Source organism: Falco punctatus (genome assembly GCF_963210335.1).
Source record: "Falco punctatus genome assembly, chromosome: 6".
In the NCBI taxonomy this organism is placed as follows: Eukaryota; Metazoa; Chordata; class Aves; order Falconiformes; family Falconidae; genus Falco; species Falco punctatus.
In genome coordinates, this window is record NC_137585.1 from 35,983,116 (window position 1) to 36,002,923 (window position 19,808).

At 40.8% G+C, this 19,808-nt stretch overlaps 1 protein-coding gene and 1 long non-coding RNA gene across 6 annotated transcripts in view; one reads left to right on the forward strand and one right to left on the reverse strand.

Annotated features, from left to right (window-relative positions):
• Nucleotides 1–1,153: 1,153 nt before the first annotated feature.
• TNRC6B (trinucleotide repeat containing adaptor 6B) overlaps nt 1,154–19,808 on the forward strand; it is a 146,072-nt gene continuing 127,417 nt past the window's right edge. For 3 of the 5 annotated variants that reach the window (XM_080392999.1, XM_080392987.1, XM_080393000.1), the window contains exon 1: nt 1,450–1,513. Coding sequence is in view for 2 of the 5 variants with exons in the window: in XM_080392986.1 (XP_080249112.1) it covers nt 1,258–1,513 (256 nt within the window). In the remaining 3 variants the exon portion in view is untranslated. Of the gene's footprint in view, nt 1,514–19,808 lie in introns of all 5 variants that reach the window. The other 2 variants (XM_080392986.1, XM_080392994.1) reach the window with 1 other exon arrangement.
• The window catches only part of LOC308066104, a 28,010-nt gene continuing 20,931 nt past the window's right edge, over nt 12,730–19,808 (reverse strand). Inside the window, exon 2 of the long non-coding RNA XR_013929029.1 lies at nt 12,730–17,317. This is a non-coding gene — a long non-coding RNA (uncharacterized lncRNA). The remainder of the gene's footprint in view (nt 17,318–19,808) is intronic.

Genomic DNA, 19,808 nt, shown 5'->3' on the forward strand with positions numbered 1-19,808 from the left:
CCAGCCTCCGCAGCTGAGGGCAAGGCCTGATGAAACATGGAGGCTGGCAGGAGAGAAATGGGCCACAAATCCCCCTCCTCACAGCCCACTGCGCTGCGCTCCCGCCCGTGTGCGGAGAGAGACGGGGGCACAGTCGGCGGGGCGCAGGGGCCAGCCGTGCTGCCGCCATGGGCCACCTTGACCGCACCGTCCCCCCTTTCCCTTCACGGCCTCGCCCGGCCCCGTCACGCGCGCAACTGCGCGGGCCACGTGGGGCCCGGCAGAGCACGCACATCGCCCCGCCCCGCCCACCCGCTCGCCCCGCCCATCACCTCCCTTCCCGCCCCACCTCCGCTCTCCAGAAAGACAGACAGTGAAATCAACCAATCAAAGGCACCTCGTTCCCCTCCCCTCCCCCACGCGGCCACCCCAATGCCTACGGTTGCTGTGTCATCCGGCGGCTGACATCGGGGGCGGCTGCCAGTTGGCTGCGGAGGCGCCGGCGTCCCGCCAATGGCCTAGTGAGCAGCACGACCGACATCTTCCCTGCCCAATAGTTGCTTCAGGGCGGGCATGCCCGTGAAGGGAGGGGCGGGGCAAGTGGTAAATGTCGTTGGGGTCGGTAGGGAGTGTGGCGTTGTTGCCGTCCCGCGGCGGGGGCGCTTGGTGCCGCAGAGCGGCGACAACCGCGGCCGGATTCGGTATCACGTGTGCCCGTCACAGTGCCCCGCCCTTGGGGTCGGCAAGTGAAGTAGGCACCCTGACGTAGCCTCCCCTCCCGCTTCGGCTGAGAAGGGCCCCAACGTCGCCGCGAAGAGGCCGCCAAGGAGAGCAGCTCGGTGGGCGGATCTTCGCACCGCTACGGTGTAACGGGCACATCCCTTTTCCAATGGTGTCCGAGGGTGCGACCCTCAACCCAATCCGTACGGGGCAAGTAGGGGCGGGCGAGCTGGTGCCCCATTTAAGGCGCAAATCTCGCAGCCAACTGGCAGAAAGGAAGAAGGGGTGGGAGCTAGTGAGGGTTGCTAAGGGGGCAATTTTAACTGATGACAGTCAGCCAGTGCAGCGAATCAGTGAAGCTGTAGTGACTCGACAGCCCAATTAGACGCGTTGAGAGGCGGGTGTTCTGCTGTGATTGACGTGAGCCGTGGCTAATGGGCGGAGAGATCTCCGAGGCTCTTCCCAATAGGCAGCGTGTAGGGGCGGAAAGGTGAGCGGAGGGAGAAGACGAGCAAGAGGGGTGGCCAATCAGCATAGGGGTCGGCGGGGCGCCGTCCAATGGGCGGCGCGAGGGGCGGTGCGGGGGCGTGTCTCGGTGTGTTTGGGTTCGTGCTCCTCGGGGGAGGGAGACGGCGGCGAGGAAAGTTTTTTTTTTTTTTTTTTTTTTTTTTTCGGTGGGGTTTTTTGGTAGCGGGGGGGGCGTTTTTCGCAGCTTCTTCGCGTTTGTTTCCTGGCTTCGTGTTTCGCGGACGGGTGGAGCCGCCCCCGGCACTGAGAAGAAGGGGGCTCAGCGCACCGCGGCGGCGCCTCAGCGGTGAGTGCAGGACAGGCCCCCCCATCACCCCCCCTTCCCCAGGCGGAGGGCGGGCGGGCGGGCCGCGGGCCTCCCTCAGGGCCCTTCCCGCCTTCAGGACCCTCGCGTCGCCAGTGAGGGGGCCTTTGGCGCCGGCCGCGCTCGCCCCCTCCCCCGTCCCCCAGCTGCGGTGCCTTGGGGGGGGGGAGGGGAGGGGGGGGGGGCCGGGCCGGCGGGAGGGGCCCCGAGCGGCGGCTCAAGGGCGCTGCCCCAACGGCGCCGGGGCTGCCTGCTGCTCCCCCCTCCTCCACCCCGGCAGCGCCTGTCCCGGGGCAGAGTCGGGCTTGCGCCGCCCCCTCCCCACCGCCCGCCTCACGTGCGACCGTCGCGCGCCGCGGCTGCGCCCCGCCGCCCCCGAGGGTCCCCCCGCCGCCCCCTCCGGTTTTCCCGACAGGGCCCCGGCGGGACGCGCGGGCCGCCCTGAGGCCGCTCCGCTGCCCGGCGCCGTGGCGCGCAGCGCCGTGCGCTCGGCTGGCTGCCGAGCCCGGGGAAGAGCCGCCGGCTCGCCCAGGCCGGGCAAAATGTGCAACGGCGGAAAGACCCAGAGGAGCCTTTTTGTGGCTGGGGGGAAGAGTGCTTTTGTGTGGTGTGGGGACAGTCCTGTGGTTACGTTGATACCACTACAAACCGCACTGGATGTGTTGAACATGATGCTAGTTGAAATGTGTGTATGTGGGTGGGAGGGAGTGACCGTGCTCAGAGGTGTGTCCCAGGCGGAAAAAAAAAGTTTCCCCAGCTGTTGTAGCAAAATGAGCGAATGTTTGTTTCTGGAGACACTTCACTGGCTGTGGATAACGCTGCTTGTAGCATGGTATCTTGCAAGCTCAAATCTGCTTCGTGCACGTAGGAGTGTCTGCTACAGGATACAGCAGAGGCTTGTTGAATAAAACTAGGTTTCAGCAAAGTCTTTTCCTAGCTAGACATGCTTACTATTGCAAGCGATATGTCATTTTTCCGTGTTTAACATTTTACTAACCTGAAGAATATCTGTTAAGATACCTCTCAACAAAGTTAACCAGTTTCTTTTTCTGTTCACAATCCATAATTATTTTTTTGTAATCATTATTTGTTAGGTTTCAGTGTCACATTTTCATCCTCTAAACCTAGTAAATTTTCCTGACAAATAGCAAGTAGATCTTTGGGGGTTGTGTAGCTCTGTATTTGAAAGGTCTGTTCTACTTGACAGTATTACTGGGAAATGCCATCCAGATGATCTGGGGTTTAGTTTCTGCTACAAATGCTGTGGAGGTAATACCTTAGATTCGCAGGGTTGTTAACTATGTGCACAAATACAAACAGCTTTGTAGTTAGTTTGGCTAAGCTGAAGTGGCTCAACGATTCCCTCCTCTCCTGTGGTGACTCTGTAATGGTACAAATTCCTTGGAATATGTGTGCTGTTGAGAAGCTTGCTGTCATCGGCTGTGTTACCTGAGGTCCTGAATTTAAAGATAAAGTCAAGTTTTCCTACATGATCCACGGTTAGTGTAGGGACAGCCATGTAGATGTACCTCAGGGAGTGGTTTGTCAGGGTGACTCTTCTACCTGTGTTTAACTAAGCAGGAGGTAAAAGTATTCTTTTAATGCTTTTAATAATTCTTCTAATAAGAAAAATCTGCAGCAAAGAAGTCACCCTTCAAAAAGTTGAGGCTGGGGAAGGGGGAATAGAGCCCAGAGTGGTAGTAAAACACAAAAAAATGTCTGTTAGCTTTTCTGCTGTGAAGTTCTGGGGGCACAAGGTGCAGGCACTTTTTTTTTTTTTTCATAGAAACTAGATGATGTTATCATTACACCTTTTGCTTTCATCTTGGTTAGCTATATTGCATGTAAATGTTTTATGAATATACGATTTTATGTAAAACTACATATGTAGAGCATTAGCTCAGAAGTTTCAGCACAATTGCTAGAATTCAAATGGTTGTACTACTCTTGTGAACTTGGTTTCTGTTTTCTTATAATGTTCTTATCGGGATACTTAGTAAAAGGAATCACTGCAATCCTGTAGCGTGGAAGTACTGGGGGAAAAAATATTTAATGTAATGATAAACCAGTCAGTGTCTCTTGATTATGAATTAGTGTGTTACTGCAATTTCTGTATAGCTGCAAATTTAGCTGGAAATCTGAGCTTTCCTTTAAATAATAAGCTCAAATGTTGGGAAATAAAAATCTTGAAACTGAATAAAAGAAAAACCAACCCAAACAAACTTCATCTACCAGAGATTGTGTGACTGAGTAGTCCAGTGAAACATTTGGGTAGAATGTATGTCATGCCTCTGTTTGGTGGTGAGTGTTTGATCATTAAAATATGATGTTTGAGGATGACTTGAGGAGGAGAGAACTTCAGGAGAGAGTTTTGCATACTTCTGAGGTAGTGTATTTTACCTTAGATCTGTCTCCTGTTGTAGGAAGTAGGAAATTAGAAATAAGTTAGTTTTGCGGAACTAATGTATAATATACATCACATATAGAGATAGCTGCATCTGTAACAGTGGCATGAATAGCTGCGTCCAGAATGGTGGAAAGAATTGGAGGACTGCTATAGAATAAGATATTTGAAAATATGTTCGAATGGGGTTTGTTCTCTTTGAATTCTTGAGTGAGGTTTTTTGTTGGGGTATTTCCTCCAGTAAAGCTGGTGTCTTTCTGCTTGCAGAAGAGACTGGATTTACAATTAAGCAGTAGGAACTGGAGATCATAGAATAAATCTGAGGAGCTTAGTTATTGACTTGAATGAGTTTATTAATAGTTTGCTTAATGGTTCGGTTACTTTATTCTCCATTTTCTGCAGAATGGCTGGATGCAGTCTCTTGTTCGTGTCATTTATTGCCATTATCGTGTTTATTTTCTCAGAATGTCTTTTTATACGTAGATAGTGTTTGGTTTGTGCAATAATAGTAATAGCGATTAACAGTTATTTTCCAGCTTCTTTGTGATGGCTTTCCTCAGTAATTGCTCTGTAGTGCTGCTATTAGATTCACAGGTTCTGTCTATACTGAATATTTACAAATTCTGTGATACTTCTACTTACAGTGTACCTTACAGCTTATAGCTATTCAACTTTTTATTATTCCATTTTATTTTTCGCTCAGCCAGTTTTTCTGTGTATAGTTTCTGGATTAGTAAATGCATCATTATGAAGAACTGGCATTGTTTGTTTTTAAGTTAAGTTTTCTGTCACCTCAGTGCTTATAAAATGTGTTTGCCTGATTTATCTCTGGAATTGCTTTTAAAGATCTATTTGTTGCAATTTCAGAAATTTTACTGGTGGAACATTATATTAGCTTGGGGAGACAATAGCAAGATGTCAGTTTTCAGTTCTAATAGTAAGAATTTAGCACAGAGATTTTGAGCAAACACTTAGTTTGCTCAAATTGTTTGACCAGATGTGGTAGAATAAGACATGGATCCTTGCTGATAGTCTTCCTTAGCTTAACATTTACTGTCTTTCTCCCTTTTCAGATATATTATATATGTGAAGTTTACTTGTTCTTTCAGCAAACAGTGTGTGGAATAGGGACTGAAGAAATTTGTTTTGATTTCCTGTGAATCTAAACTAAACTTTCTGCTACTGTCTGCTAATAAAAATAGGGGCACTTTTTAGTAGTTGGTCCAGCTGTCACTGTCAGACAACTAGTTGCCTGTTGGTATTTCTGCTTGTGAGGTGACTAGGGTAATAGTAATCGAGATAATTCTGATTGCTGTTCCCTGTAACTTTCAGTGGATAGTAAAACTCTTATGCTTCCTTACATTTCTCTGCTTTACTGTTCATACCCTCTTTGTGTTGCACTTTTTTTTTTTCCTTTCTAGAGAAGTAAGCATGCTTTGCTGCAAAGATGTGGTGGTTTTATTTTTTCTCCTTTAGAGCAATAGGCAGTGAGTACATTAAGTAATTTTTCCCTTTGCCTTATAGCAGTAAGATGGAGAGGTTGGTTTTGCACTTATGGTTTGCATCATGTTGTAGGGGAATGTTCTGAGGTTTTTAAGTTCTCATCAGTGTAAGGGTTGTGGTTGGAGTTTGGATGTTCTCCGTGTTTACCATGTAGTGAGCTATGGAGATGACCTTTTCCAGTTTCAGCTAGTCAGTACGGATTGCATTTCTGGGCCTTGCCAGCTTTAGTAGTTCTGAAATCGGATATCTTGCATGTATTTCCTGATTTAATGTCTGTGGATTAGAAAAAACACAATAGTTTCTCTGTGAAAAAATCTGGGAAGAAAACTGATGTTCTGAGACTTCCACTGTTTAAAAACTTTATCTATTTAAAAGGGTAAAATGATCTGAAAGTAGCTCTTACCCAGTTTAGCTTTTAGGCCTGTGGAGAAATGGCAGGTACTATAAGGCAGCAGTCACACTGCATGCTATATAGGACAGCGGTCAGAGTAAGTGTGTAAAGTATAAACTGGTAGTCAATATAGTTTGACCCCGTTGGGCAGAAGATTGAAGGCTGAAAAGCTAATTAGCGGATAAAAGGATAAGAAACAAAGTTGCAAAACAAATAGTTGATAATTTTAGATAGCTTGACAGAAGGTTAGGCAAAAGGTGATATGCTAATACTGTATAAATGAGCAGTGAAGTAGAAGTCATTAATGTTTTTACATGAACTTAATTTTTATGATTTCCTCATAGCTCTTGACAGCATTAAAAAAATACTATAGTGAACAACAGCCTGACAAAGGGTTTTTTAGTAGTGTATTCATTTTTTTCAGTAGTGAAGTTTGTTCTGCATTAGCAGAATTTTATTTGATGCTATTTGATTTGCTAGTGGTCTACAAAGAACATAGTTTTTATAAATACTGTTAACTTTATTTTCAGTTTAGAGACTTTTAGATTCTGGCCTCTATTTTGCTAGTTGAAAATGCTTCTTCCTGTTCCTCTGATCATCCTGTATCCTAGGGTTGCAGGGTTTTTTTCCACTTGAGTCTTTTTTTTTTTTTTTTTTTTTTCTTACAGCAAACATTGGTCATGCCTTGCAGTTCTCCACTGTTTTGTGTGGCAGAAGTAGACTTTTGAGAAAGTTTCACAAGTTAAATTGAAAGTATGATTTTTAAATCAAGAAACTAAATGTTTGAAATGCTGTATGCCGGCATTCTTGTTTTAAGACTGGTCTATTAAGTCTGCACATGATCAGAGTTGAGAAACATCTGGGCTGCTCTAAGGCAGTCATTACTGGCTTTCCTGGCCCTGTGAGCTCTGCAAAAATCTCATGGCTCTCACACACATGGTAGGAATGGGGTTCACCTCTAGGAGATAAAGTAACTCTCCAGGGCCTTGTCAGTCTACTAAACATGCTTTGGCCCTAAGGTGATCCACCAATGTTAACGGGAGTAGGCCCTCTTGTCTTACTGCTTCTTGCAGCCAAGAGATATAAATTACCCAGGTACCTTGTGTCAGCACAGTCTAGTTATAAACTTGGATGTCTTAGGAGCTGTGTGTGGCTGAAGACACACAGGTTGTCCAGCTCTTAGCTTGTATGTATGAAGACCTTTTACTTCTCTCCTGGGATCTATGTTGGATCTTTAGAAAAAGTCTGGTAAGTCTTTCTGGAGACATTTGAAATGCCATGGAGTGCGCTTTATTTTCTCATTACAGCTGACAGTAGAATCTGCTTTTTATACAGCAGTACCATAACTTTGTGATTTAAAAGTTTTTCCAGAAGTTAGATTTTTGTAGAAGGTTTAATTGCCTATACGTACTTTCTTTACTAATACAGTGCAGTGCTACTTCAAATGTCTGAGGATTCTGTTGCTTGCACACTGTGACTTAAGAAACCAAAAATTAATATTAGTGGATGCAACTAGTTTGAGGAGCAATGTCTTTAATATAAAACCTAGAGAAAGTATTAATATGAGGTTTTGACGAAAAAAAATTTGCCCCCATGATAGAGGAAGAGAATGTGTCCCCTTACCCCAGCTTCCTATAGATTCAGAAATATTCTTCACTGCAAAATGGATTATGATCCATCCTTGACTTGAAGTGGCTGAAAATAACTCTCAGAAGGCCATAATACATGTTGCATGAAATAGTTGCTTTACAACATTGTCAGCTACTTTTGTGGGTTTTAATATTCTTCTTTGTGACCCCCTCTAGAATTCTTACATGTTGAGATTTTTCCCAGATGTGATTGTGTGATTATAATGATATTCTTATATTGCTGTAAACATAGCAATTTAACTCTGTGCTGGGCACATGCTTTTTCTGAAATTCTTGTTTAGTTTTTTTTGTTTTATTTAAGTTCAGCTTAAACTGCTTCTAAGTAAGAAGCTAAAAAAAGAGCACTTTGGCACAAATGGGTGTCCACACAGGAAGTTTTACTATTACAGCCATTGTAATTTAAATTCATATCCTTCCGTATTAAATTGGGTTCTGAGAAGAATTTGTTTCAAATTAGCTTTCTAACTTGCTCTGTTTGTCAAACAGCTAAGCTTCTGCCTTGTCAGATTTTATTTGCATTATACCGATTGTCTATTTTTGCAATTGGAGATGCAGATGAGTCTTTATTTGAGAACAGGAATGAAAAAATACTGAGCCACAGTACTTGTATGGAACTGTTCATCAAAATACAGACCAATTTTCATTGGCATTGAAAAAAACAAGTCAATATTTCATATTTTTGAAAACTTTCTCACATTGGGAGTTTTTAAAGATGGATACTGTCTTAATACTAAATTCCTCTAACCCTTACATTGTCTTTTTTTGTGGTGATTTTATACAGGCACAGCTCATGTATTTCCTATTGCCCTTCAAAACAAAGTGAGATATTAAAGCTTAAATAAAGGTGGGGGTTTTTTTATATAACTGTGCTTTTTGCTTGGATAAATGTTCGTGTGCTTCAGGATCTGCTCATTCACTTTCAGTGGCTGGTGTGGTGACAGCATGAAGAGCGTGCACATTTCAGTTGTTTTTCAGTGTTTCTATTCTATTTAATAAAAGGTTAGGAGAACATTACCTGTGTTTCTGATGGCTCTGACTTTGCTGAATGATACTTGAAAGGGGGAAAAACGTGGGATTTTTACTGCACAGATAGGTGTTTTCACTCACTTTTAAAACTATGTAGTTACAGTAAGTTGGTTGTCAATAACTTCCTTTGCTTGGCCTTTTTAATTGTTTGAGTGCACTGAGAAGCAACCAAAACTGGCCGATAATCTTCTCTTTTGTTGGAAGTTAACTCCTCTGGTTCTTCCATATTCAAAAACCATCTTTCTTTTCCCTGTCCTTGGCAATTCATTTATTGCAGAAAATAGATTCAAGTTGAGAAAGGCTTCCTGTTGGTTGGAAAGTAAATTAGTTTGTGGAGAAGTGTCTCAGGGTGTTACAAAAATCGTAACCAGGAAAACTCTCCAAACCAAATGATAGTTTAGAAACCCGACATTGATTTATTGCAGTGCTGGGTGCATGGGGGATCTTTCCTGCTAACATGCACACCAAGTTACTCGAGGGTAAACATTATGTACGGTAGAGTACTTGCATATGCGTAGCACATTACATATTTATTTTCATTTATGCACAGGATTGGTTAGATGTTTCTCGCTTCTAATGCAAATTAGCGCACATCCTCAGACAGCACTGCTGAAGTTTTTTACCCACTATGAGTGCTCCCGAAGCAAGGGTTTGCCCTCTTTTGGGGGGAGGGGGGCGCTATTTGAGTTGCAGATCGTGATCTCCCACTACCACAATTACCTTTGTCATACTTCCAACTAATTTTCTGAGTATTGCAGCACCTTATCAGCTTACCTTCTCTCTTTCTGTATAATTAGTGGTGTTCTTATTGTTATCTGTTCTTTGTTTCCAATGATTTGCTCCCTTGATTAGAAGTCCTTTCATTCATGAGTTTTGAGAATTTGGTATGGTGGGTACTTGAGAGGGTGAGTCATTTAACTTGAGAGGTTGGGTCAGCTTGACCTAAAGTTGTGCGTGTTCCTGTTTTAACTAAATCAGAGTTTGGTAATTCTGAAATTTAGGAAATGTTCACCCTTTGGGACTTGTATATATTCATATATCACATAAGTCTTGCGCTCTCCGAACTACTCTTTAATTGCAGCAATACAGCACTTCACGATACAGTATAATATAACATGGAAGCATACAAATATAGCAATCATGAGTACAATAATTACAATTAACTTTTTAATCCATAGGTGTAAGTCAGGTAACTGGGATGTTAGTCAGTCCAAACTTCCTGAAATCCAAAAGAGGTACCATCTTTCTGGATCTCATGCAACATTTTTGTATGTTTCCAAATCTGTTTTATGTCGGTAGAAATTCTCCGACTTCCGTCCACATACTCACAACAACTAGTATTAACAATAGTGCAAACTCTGCCCTGGGATGCCAACATCGTATCTAATGCCATTCTATTTTGCATAGCTATATGAGCTATTTCTGAAATTTCTTCCTGCAAAGCCTTTGTGACGTTTGTAGTGTCGTTGGCTATCCTCTCATTGCTTTTTCCAATTCAGCAACCCCCAAACAAGGAATAATGCACCTAGCAAAAGTGTGAAATCCAATGGGTTTTCCTATAAGGGGGGGGGAGGTTGACTTGCCTATAGTTCCACAGGTAAGTTATTAACAACAGATTATTATCCAGTTTCTCAGCTGTAGTTATATTGGGGAAAAATCTCTCCCAATGTACAAATGCCTGACCGTCTTGGTCATAAAGCTTTTTGTGCTACACTGCCATATATCCAATACCACCCAGTCCCCAACAGAACGTTCCAGTACTTAGTCATAGTTAATTCTGACGGATTTGTCAGCTGCGTTGACCAATCACAATGTGGGTAGTGCCCCACAAATAACCTGAGCTCTATTTGTGTGTCTTGGTTTTATTTATACACCTTATGTCAGACAGGTGTGGATTCAGTATTTGTCCAAGTTTGGAGGTCAGTCTTGTTCCAGTTAGTGTATTTTTGGTCTTACCTGCAAGCTATTCCAATTAGTCCTGAATGGAATAGCAATACTAACTAGAGGAATTCCTTTATGAGTGTTTTCAGGGAAATGGGTACATACCCAATACTGTGTCTTATTAATAACCTTCATTGATCTTTCCACAATTTTCAAATAAGTATGCTGTGTCCATGAGTTCTCCTATACCACATAACAGGCAAAATTCTATACATTGGTAAAACATGTTTAAACAAGTATCTACAAAGAATTAGTGTTAACAAACTCAGATCTCCCTGTATACAATCCAAATTTATATAGTGTCTTATTTTAGTTAACTTTCATGCTGCCTGGCAGTATTGCAAGAGACCCAACCTAGAACTTCATTACTCTCAAGTTAGTTTCAAGTGTTAAGGTCCTTCTTGCTTGACAGTCCACTCTGGCAAAGTAGATGGCTTAAACCTGCTGTGATGAATCCCTCCATGGATACCTTCAAGCCTGACAGCAGTGTAGGTAATAAGTAATATCTGGAACGGTCCTTTCTACTTCTCTTTCAATGATTCATGTAACCACGTTCTCAGATACACTTATCTCTGAGTCAGGAAGGATGCACCAGCATGTCCAATGGTACAGGTGTATAGGTATATTCAACAGAGAACAATGAGGAAAGAGTCTTCCCCAAAGACAGTATATTCAGTTAGCTGCCAATCACCAGAAGTATTAGTTTGGTCTTCCTTTCCTGTTCAATGTACAGCATACAGTCTTCCATAGAATACTTCAGATGGGCTCACCTTTTCCTAACTTCTGGGGTGATTCTGATTCTCATTAAAGCAATAGGTGAAACATCTATCCATTTTAAATTAGTTTCTTGACATAATTTAGCCAATTCTTTCTTTAAAGACCTATTAATCCTATTTACTTTCCCACTAGACTGGGGTCTCCAAGGTGTATGTAAATCCTATGTTATTCCTGAAAGGGCAGAAACTGTCTATTACTTCTGCTATAAATGTGAGTCTCTGTTTGATGAACTTCCACTTGGAACTTCAAATCTTGGTATAATCTCATTTAATAGTTTGTTACCTAGAGCTTTGTTGGTTTGGCATGAAAAGCTTCAGGCCATCATGAAAAGCTATTTACCAATACCAAAAGATATTTATAATTACTGCATTTTGGTAATTCAGAAAAATCCATCTGCCAGTATTACCCCAGAATATTCCCTTTTCTTTACCTTTCCAGGTGGAGGTCTTAATTCCACTTCAGGATTATTTTACAACATGTTAAATGTTGGTTTACTATTTCATCAGCATAGCTTTGCATGTTTGGACCTATTGCATACCTTGTAACACTTGCAATTATAACATCTGCTTCCATATGAGTTTCTTTATGTGTCTGCTGTAGCAATTTCCACATTATGGAAGCTGTTACAAAACACTGTCCAGTAGATGCTACCCACCACCCATCTGAAGTCCTTATGTGTTTTAGCATCTTAGCTAATTCATTCTCCTTTTCATTGTATTTGGGCGGTTCAGTTCTCACTAGGTTTTGAGGAATCGAGGTTCTCATTATTGTTTTGTTGGCTGCCCTCTTTGCTATTTCATCCACCTTACAATCAGTTCCCTTGTATGACCTCAGTATGTCCAGGTTGGTGAGCCTTAAAATGAATTACAGCCAACTCCTTAGGTTTTTGAACAGCTTCTAGTAATTTCAGTGTTTCTGATCCATGCTTAATAGGTGACCTTTGTCGGGTTAAAAGTTCTTTCTTTTCATACTGCCCCATGTGCATGTATCACTCTGAAGGCATATTTAGAAAGTATATGTATATTTGCTTATTTATCCTGTGACAATGTCAAAGCTCTAGTCAAGGCAGTTAACTCAGCTTTTTATGCTGAAGTATTTGATGACAAGGGTTATGATTCAGTCATACCCTCAAAAGTTACCACTGCATATCCAGATGGTCATTCTCCCTTCAGCATAAAGAGTCCACTCCAGATTTTCCAGTCAAACATCCTTCAAATCTGGCCCACTGGAAAAGACTTGTTCAGTAGTTAATATACAGTTATGCTGTAGGTTTGTATCATCAGGTACCAGCAACAAAGTACCAGGATTCGAAGAGGTTGTTACCTTTAAACTTACATCGTCCAGTTCCAATAATATTGCTTGATGTTGGATCATTCTACTCTGCAATAATGGTGGTGTCCTTGTTGCAGCACTGAGGTCACAGTATGTGGTACAAGTCGAAGTCTCTAATCCAGTTTTTTCTTCCATTTTCATAGGATATTGTTCCGGTCATCCCCCCCACCCCTTGTTTTTCTTATGGGTTTGGAGTTCTGTTTTAATTCTGCCTTTATTGGTGTGGTGTTAGCTTTCCCTGGTACTTCAGTAGCCTATATCAACAGAAATACAGCATCCAGGATTTTTTAGAAGATTTCTGGTTCACTTCATTGTTCCCTTTGCTGTAGATACATTTGCACCTTCCAGATGTTTTTCCCGTGGGATATACAACTGAATGGAAATCTCAAAAAAAAAAATGTTATTTGAGCCTGTAGTTTACTAAGTAAATCTGGACCTAAGAGAGGTGTAGGGTATTGAAGCATATACAAGGACTGATGTATTAAAGATTTACCTTCAATTTGATATACCATTGGTTTCAAAAATTTTTTATTCTTTAATTCTCTCTTTTCAGTAACCCCAACAACTGGTGTATTAAATTTACTGAGAAGCCCCTACAACTAGTTACTATGGAATAAGTTGCTCCTATATCTATTCAAGAAATCTACGGTTTCATTTCCCAGCTTCATTGGCAGCAGGGGATCCTGCTAGGGATGCCTCTAAATTCACCCCCAGTCTCTGTCAGTTGGAATCTTCGTACCAATCGTAAGCAGGTCTGTCTCTGGAAGAGATGCAGACAGGGTATCCAGTTAGCTGATTGTTTCTTTGGACATTCATTTTTCCAGTGTCCTTTTTCTTTGCACTGATCTTTCCTCAAAGGATTTCTATTCCTTGTATTTCCTCCATTCTTTGCCCTCTTCCATGCCCTCATCCTTTCAGGAAACCTCTTCTCCATCTCAGGATGGAGCTGGGGTAAATATGGTTGCTGAAATTTGTTTCTTTCTTGTTTACTTTCTTTTTCATTTTTTGCCCTCTTTCCAATTCCTTTCTGTTGTTATAAATCTTACAAGTAATTTCTGTCAACTGAGATTGACATTCCAGACATACCACCTACTTTTTGCAACTTTCTTATATCTGCAGCACAAACAAAGTAGTAAAAGTAATTGATTCTGTAATTCTCTTCCCTAGCTTTTTCCAACACCGTTCTTTTTCCTTAGGCAAAAATCTCTCCCTATTACAAACAACACTATCCTGAAACCATCAATTGCACATCCCCTTCTTCATTCTTCATTTTCAAACACCTTTTCCCAATACTGCAAGCAGAACAACACAGAGGCAATTTCTTTTTATCCTCCATCATCATTGACTCATTAGAATAAAATATAATAAATTTATATTTCTTGTTTCATGATAACTTCTCAAGGCAAAAAAATAAAATCGACAAATGGGACTTCTTTTTCCTTTGCATCTACAAAACAATATTAATTTCAATACTGTATTATAATTTATACTTCTGTTCTTATGCCATTTATCCTGCTCATCAAAGGTATACAAGGGCCACCAGTGATTATGCTATTCTACTAATTTTTTTCTGAGGGAGGGGGTCACCCCCAAACTTGCTCCAGTATCTTAATACACAGCCCGATGGAGAACTCTTAAGAACGTGGCCCCCCCCCAGTAGAATGTCCAGTTCCCATGTTACAAAGTTTTCAATATCACAAATACCCAATACTTAAACAAAATCTGACAGAAAAATCTGGCAAACAATGTCCAACAAAGTTTCAGATTACTGATACACAAGATGGCAAACAATATCCCATCCAGATTTCAAATTACTAGTACCCAAAATCCAGCAGATAGTGTCCAACAAAGGTGCAAATTACCGATACCCAAAATTTGGACTCCAGGCATCCCTGTAATAGAGTAAAGATTTACACAGTTGTGCATTACATATATCTTGGTGGAACTCTAAGCCACCATACCAATACTTGACAATGTGTATAATAATTTGCATATTCCTGTGGGACTCTAACCCACTCTCCAATATGACTTACCTGTAAGCAACCTGAGTATTTATGACTAATGTTTATTTCCCAGAGAGCTGTTGTGGAAACTCACCTGACCAGGGAATCAGAGAGCCTTCCTGGTAATTCTGAAGTTTAGGCAACAAGGGGAAAAATGGTAGAAGTCCCATTGTATCAAATGTTTTTAGTATTGGCCAGTAAGAAATGGAAAACACTTCTGACAGCATAAGGTGCTGGTGGCCTCAGGGCAATAATACACTGACATAATTGGTCTGTTCTGTCTCCAGCTCTAACCCTGTGCTTACCCAATGCTGGATAATGTTACTTTCACCAGTTCAGGTAACTAGATAAACTGGTACTGCTTTATGTATGAAAACTGTATATTAGCTTAAATTGCCCCCACTTCAGCTGGGTATGTAAACAGACTAAAAGTAACTTTAATTTTACAGAGTTTTAACTCAAAAAAACTCCCTAATAATTTTTATTACTACGGTTTCAGGTTGAATAAAGGATGAACAAAACCTAACATACAAAGGTGAAAAACTTTCAAACCTAGGAGCAAATGTAAAAAGTTAGGTTTTTAGATATGGTGGTTGACTATGAAAATCAGTTGTTATGTATTGCAAGTAGGTAGCCTGAATGTAGGCTTGTATATTTTTGGTGGAAATAGTAAAGATTAGTTACCTATCTTTTAAATGACACTTTTAGACAAAATTGGATTTGAATGTTGAAGAACTGTTTTGTGCCAAACCAAAAGACTGAAAATTTGGGGTTCTGGCCTCACATACACTTACTTTAGCAGGTCCAAAATTCTTCTTGCAAGTGGTTCCACGTTCAGTAGTTCGTACTGAACGTGTTTATCAGAGATTGCAGTGTTGAAGACTAGGATTGTATCGCTAATAACTTTAATTTTGTTTTTAAATTCTTAAAAATAACGATAAAAATGAGCGTATTGTCTCATTTCTTTGAAGAATGTTAAGAAAAACATTGTTGAATATAGAGCAGCTGTTGAGAATTAGCTTCCTATTCCTTTCTTAGGTGCCTAAATAGCTGAAAAGTAAAACTCAGATGGATGTCATGCTATAAATATTGATGAAGCTGAACTTGGCAGCTGGTTATGTTGAAAGTTGGTGTCTGCAATTATAGTTTAGAATTATTTGCTTAACAACTCAGTATTTGTGTTCTTTGACAATAATAGTGTTAAGGTCTTGGACTTTCTGCATATATAATCATGTTAGTAGGAAGTCAGAATGTCTTTGTATAGAACAAAACCTCGGTTATTAATGATTAGAAATGGGATAAATACGGAACATTCATTTGGAAAATTCTGGGGTGTAAACTAGCAGGGTGAAGTAAAAAATAAAAGCAAATTGTAGTTTAAGCATCATTCTCCCATCATCCCGGTCCCCCTCCTGGCTCTGTCTTGGCTCAGCCTAGCTGTAAACATCTCCCCAAAGCAGGGTTACAGATTGTCGTGCTGTGGTCTAGAGCTGCTCTATGTACAGCATTGTGTGTGCATCTGCATGTCAGACCTGCAGTTGGAGTTAGCACCAATACAGCCACAGCCTCGCTGGTGTGTATTTCCTAACAACGTAGCTCTTACTGTAAACGGTAATGAAACAGAAGGATAGTTTAACAGCGGAAACTTTGGTACTCTCCTACAGGAAGTTAATAAGAACTAAAGAGTTTGAAAGGTGCAGTATCTTCCACTCCTGTGTTGCATTTGAACGATTTTTAGTAGTGCTGCCTTTAAATCTTGTAACTGCTGAAGCTGCCATTTAAATGTGTCAGTGGATGTCACCCCTCCCCCTTCTCTGTGCACATGCCTACTTACTATCTTACCAGTTTTAATTTAATTACTACTGCTGGTTTTGATAAACGTGCTGTTACATAGGACTTGGTGACTGTTACTTGTGGCTCAAAAGGAAACCTTCAATCCTGAGTTGTCTTTCGCGGTATGAACAATTGCATGGGATGTTTCTGTTGGTATTATCAGCACTAAAGAAGTTATTTATAGCATTCAGGTTTAAAGTTGAGCTGTTGGGAGTTAGGCTTCTTTCTCATCGTAACATTTTGGTTAAGATGGAGAAAGACACTTAAAGTCCCTGGTCCGGTATAACATCCCCTCTCCCGTTCACCTTTCTTCCAGGAAACTCAGGTCCTCTGTATTCTGAAGACTTTCTGTCATTTTGCAAATGTCCTGAAATAAGGCTTGAAAGCATTGTGCTGATTTTGTTTCTGCAGTGCTGAACTGCTGGGAATGCTAGTATACATCCATGGATTGCTGGCACTTTTGAGTGTGTTGACTGCATCCCCACTTTTGCCACCAGGGCATCATTAAATTGCATGATAGTTATAATACTTATGGTAATGACTGCTTGTTATTAGGATTCCGAGTATTGCTTCCGTTATTATGTTGAAGCTTTATTAACTGTGTGAAGTAGTTCTTTTTTGTGACTGAAAAGCATTAGTTTGCAAGACTTAAGAGAACAGAAGATGAAGAGTTGAAAATAATGAGGGTTTTTTGTAGTGATAGTTTCTTTCCGATTTTGCTAAACAATTTCTTTCATTGTGTTGGCTGGATAAAACTCTGATATAGAGTGGAAAAAATAGCCAGTATTCTCAACTCACCGTTACTTATTCCCAGATGCTCCAGTCTTCACCAAAACTCTTGCTATGCATGCTGTCAAGGTGACATTGTTGGTCAGTTAAGAAAAAGAGTTTTCCCAACAACCTCAGTTTTGATAGTTTCCATAAACACTGTGGTAGAGTGTTGAAGGAGAAAAAGTAGAAATAGTTTTGAGGACATTCATTACATACATATATGTGTATATGCATATAAATGTGTGTATATGTACATGCTTCAGGCACCCTGAAAAGATAATGGGACAAAGCTCAACAGACTTTGGAAAACTTAATCAGTTGGCAGCCTTGGGCTGATTATAGTTGGGATGGAACCTTGATTACAGTTGAGAAGTAATGTGTATTGTATGATAGGCTGCTGAGGGGAAGTAGGGAGAAACACCTCTTATGTTCACTGTAACCTTTAACAGATTCTTATGCAAAATCAGCATGAGCAGGAAACAAGTGCATTTTTATGCTGCTTTGTGCAGTAAAAAGTGGCAACAGGTTGTAAGCAAATCATTTTTAAAAATACACTTTTCAAATTTTTTTTCCTTTAGTGGGAGGAGAATCATTTAGCACTTTGAGTGTTGTTTATGTAGATGTTTTGGAACATCGGGAAGGTGGCAATGTGATGTTCTGTCTTCAGCTCATGTTTCAAGGCTGTCTTCAGATTGAAGAGCTAGAAACAGGTTCTTCTAAATAGAAAGTCTGACTTGGGACCAGTTTTGTGCAGTCCAGGGCTGCCTTTCCTTAGTCAGCTTTTGAAAGTGATGATCTGGTAGCCAGTTGATCAAGAATATTTTTTTTTGCTTTTCAAAAGATTATATAGACACAAGTTAAGAAATATTACTCATTTGCTCAGGAAAAGTCCCATAGATGTTATTTGAGAAGTATCCTTCTGCACTTGTTTCTCATGTCCTCCTTAACATTGAATGAAAAGCGAAGACGTTCTTTAACAAAAAAACCCCCAAACAACAAACTCACTGATGATTGAGTTTTCTTGAGCAGATCATGTTGTGTAATTGTCCATTTAGCAATAACACCCCCCCATCTTTGTGAGTGTTCTGATTTATGAAAGTGATTTACTAATTTATATTTGGGCTGTTGATGTGAAAGGATTTAAGTGCTGTGAATTGGAGCTTGTGTTCTGTACACAGAGGTTAATGACATAACTTCTGTATAGTCCTTCTATTCTAATGTTCCCATGGAAGAGGAGAGCAGACTAGTGTGTGTGGTATCTGTTCCAAGTTACAGTTATTTATCATGTTGTTGAAGGTGGCTGTGTCATATCTACATTAACAGCTGAACCATTTTCCATATAGTAAAAAAACCATCAGCCCCGAGAAGTTAATATTGAGCAGAATGTGATGTTATTCAGCCAACACTGAATTAAACATCATGGACATTTTATTCCGTGTTGTGTTTTGCTGTAGTATACCGTGGTGACTATGTGAAATACTCAGCTGCCATTACTCAGTGCTGCTCTCGAGGCTTTCCACCTTTTCCCCATTCCTCCCAGCTGCTTTCTTTAGAGTCATATTTTTAGTTCATTTTTCCTTGAAGTGCTAATCCTTCCTGGATTTCCTTCCACCTCACTAATGCAAAGAGGTGGTTGTAAACAATGTGAAAGAAAGAGGTCATAAATCCTCTCTTAACTACCAGTAGTGTGTCTCCTTCTACTGAATTGTTTCTAATTGATTACACGTTGCATTTCCCTCTTCAGTCTTGAAAAGTGAAATGGGGAAGGACTACCACAGTGACACCTGGATTGTCCTGGATAATTTTTATAGTAAATCATTACTGTTACGGTGCCAGTGTGCTGTAGATGAAAAAAACTTCAAATATTTCTGTATTGTTTTGAAGTTGTGAATGACTTTAAGCCAGCTTCCCAATATCCTAATTAGGTATGCAGTGGTTTTGTGTAGTTATGTCAGCAGCTAGTTTTTGTGAGGTGATGTTTTTTAGACAGCTTGAGGTCCTTTGAACAGAGTGTGTTCTTGGTTGCTTTATCAGAATCATTCCACAACATAAGTCAGAACTAAATTTAAAATTAAAATTTGCTGCTGTCAAACATTTACTCACTTAGCAAAGGGACAGTTAAACCACAGTGGCAGCAAAGACCCCCTTTTGTCTCCAAATGCACTGTTTCTAGTCAGGAATCATTTGAATGGAAATCATGCTAGAAAGATCTTCGTTAATGCTAGAAGCTCAGTAAAAAAAAAAAGACAGTTTATGGTAGCTAGTTCAACGACAGTAACAGTTTGTGACTAGATAATGCTGTACATTAAGCATGAGCAGTAGTCAACAAGATGATGCAGTAAACTTAGAAATGTCACTTGATGGTTACCTTCACAACAAACCTTTCTTTTATTGTGCTTGAATAATTGTAACTGGAATAGTTTAGATTTTTGTGATACTAATTTGGACATATAGTGGTAAACCAATAGATCTGGACTTCTCTTCATTCCTGGCAGTTGGTTATGTTTTGCAAAACCAAAATTGAAGTATTTAATTCTAGCTGTGGTTAAGCAGGGTGGTGGATTCTGAATGACTTGAAATGGGCTTGAGTGTTAGCCAGTTCAGTGCTGCTGACAAGTTATGCTTTCAAAATAGGGTTAAATACCTG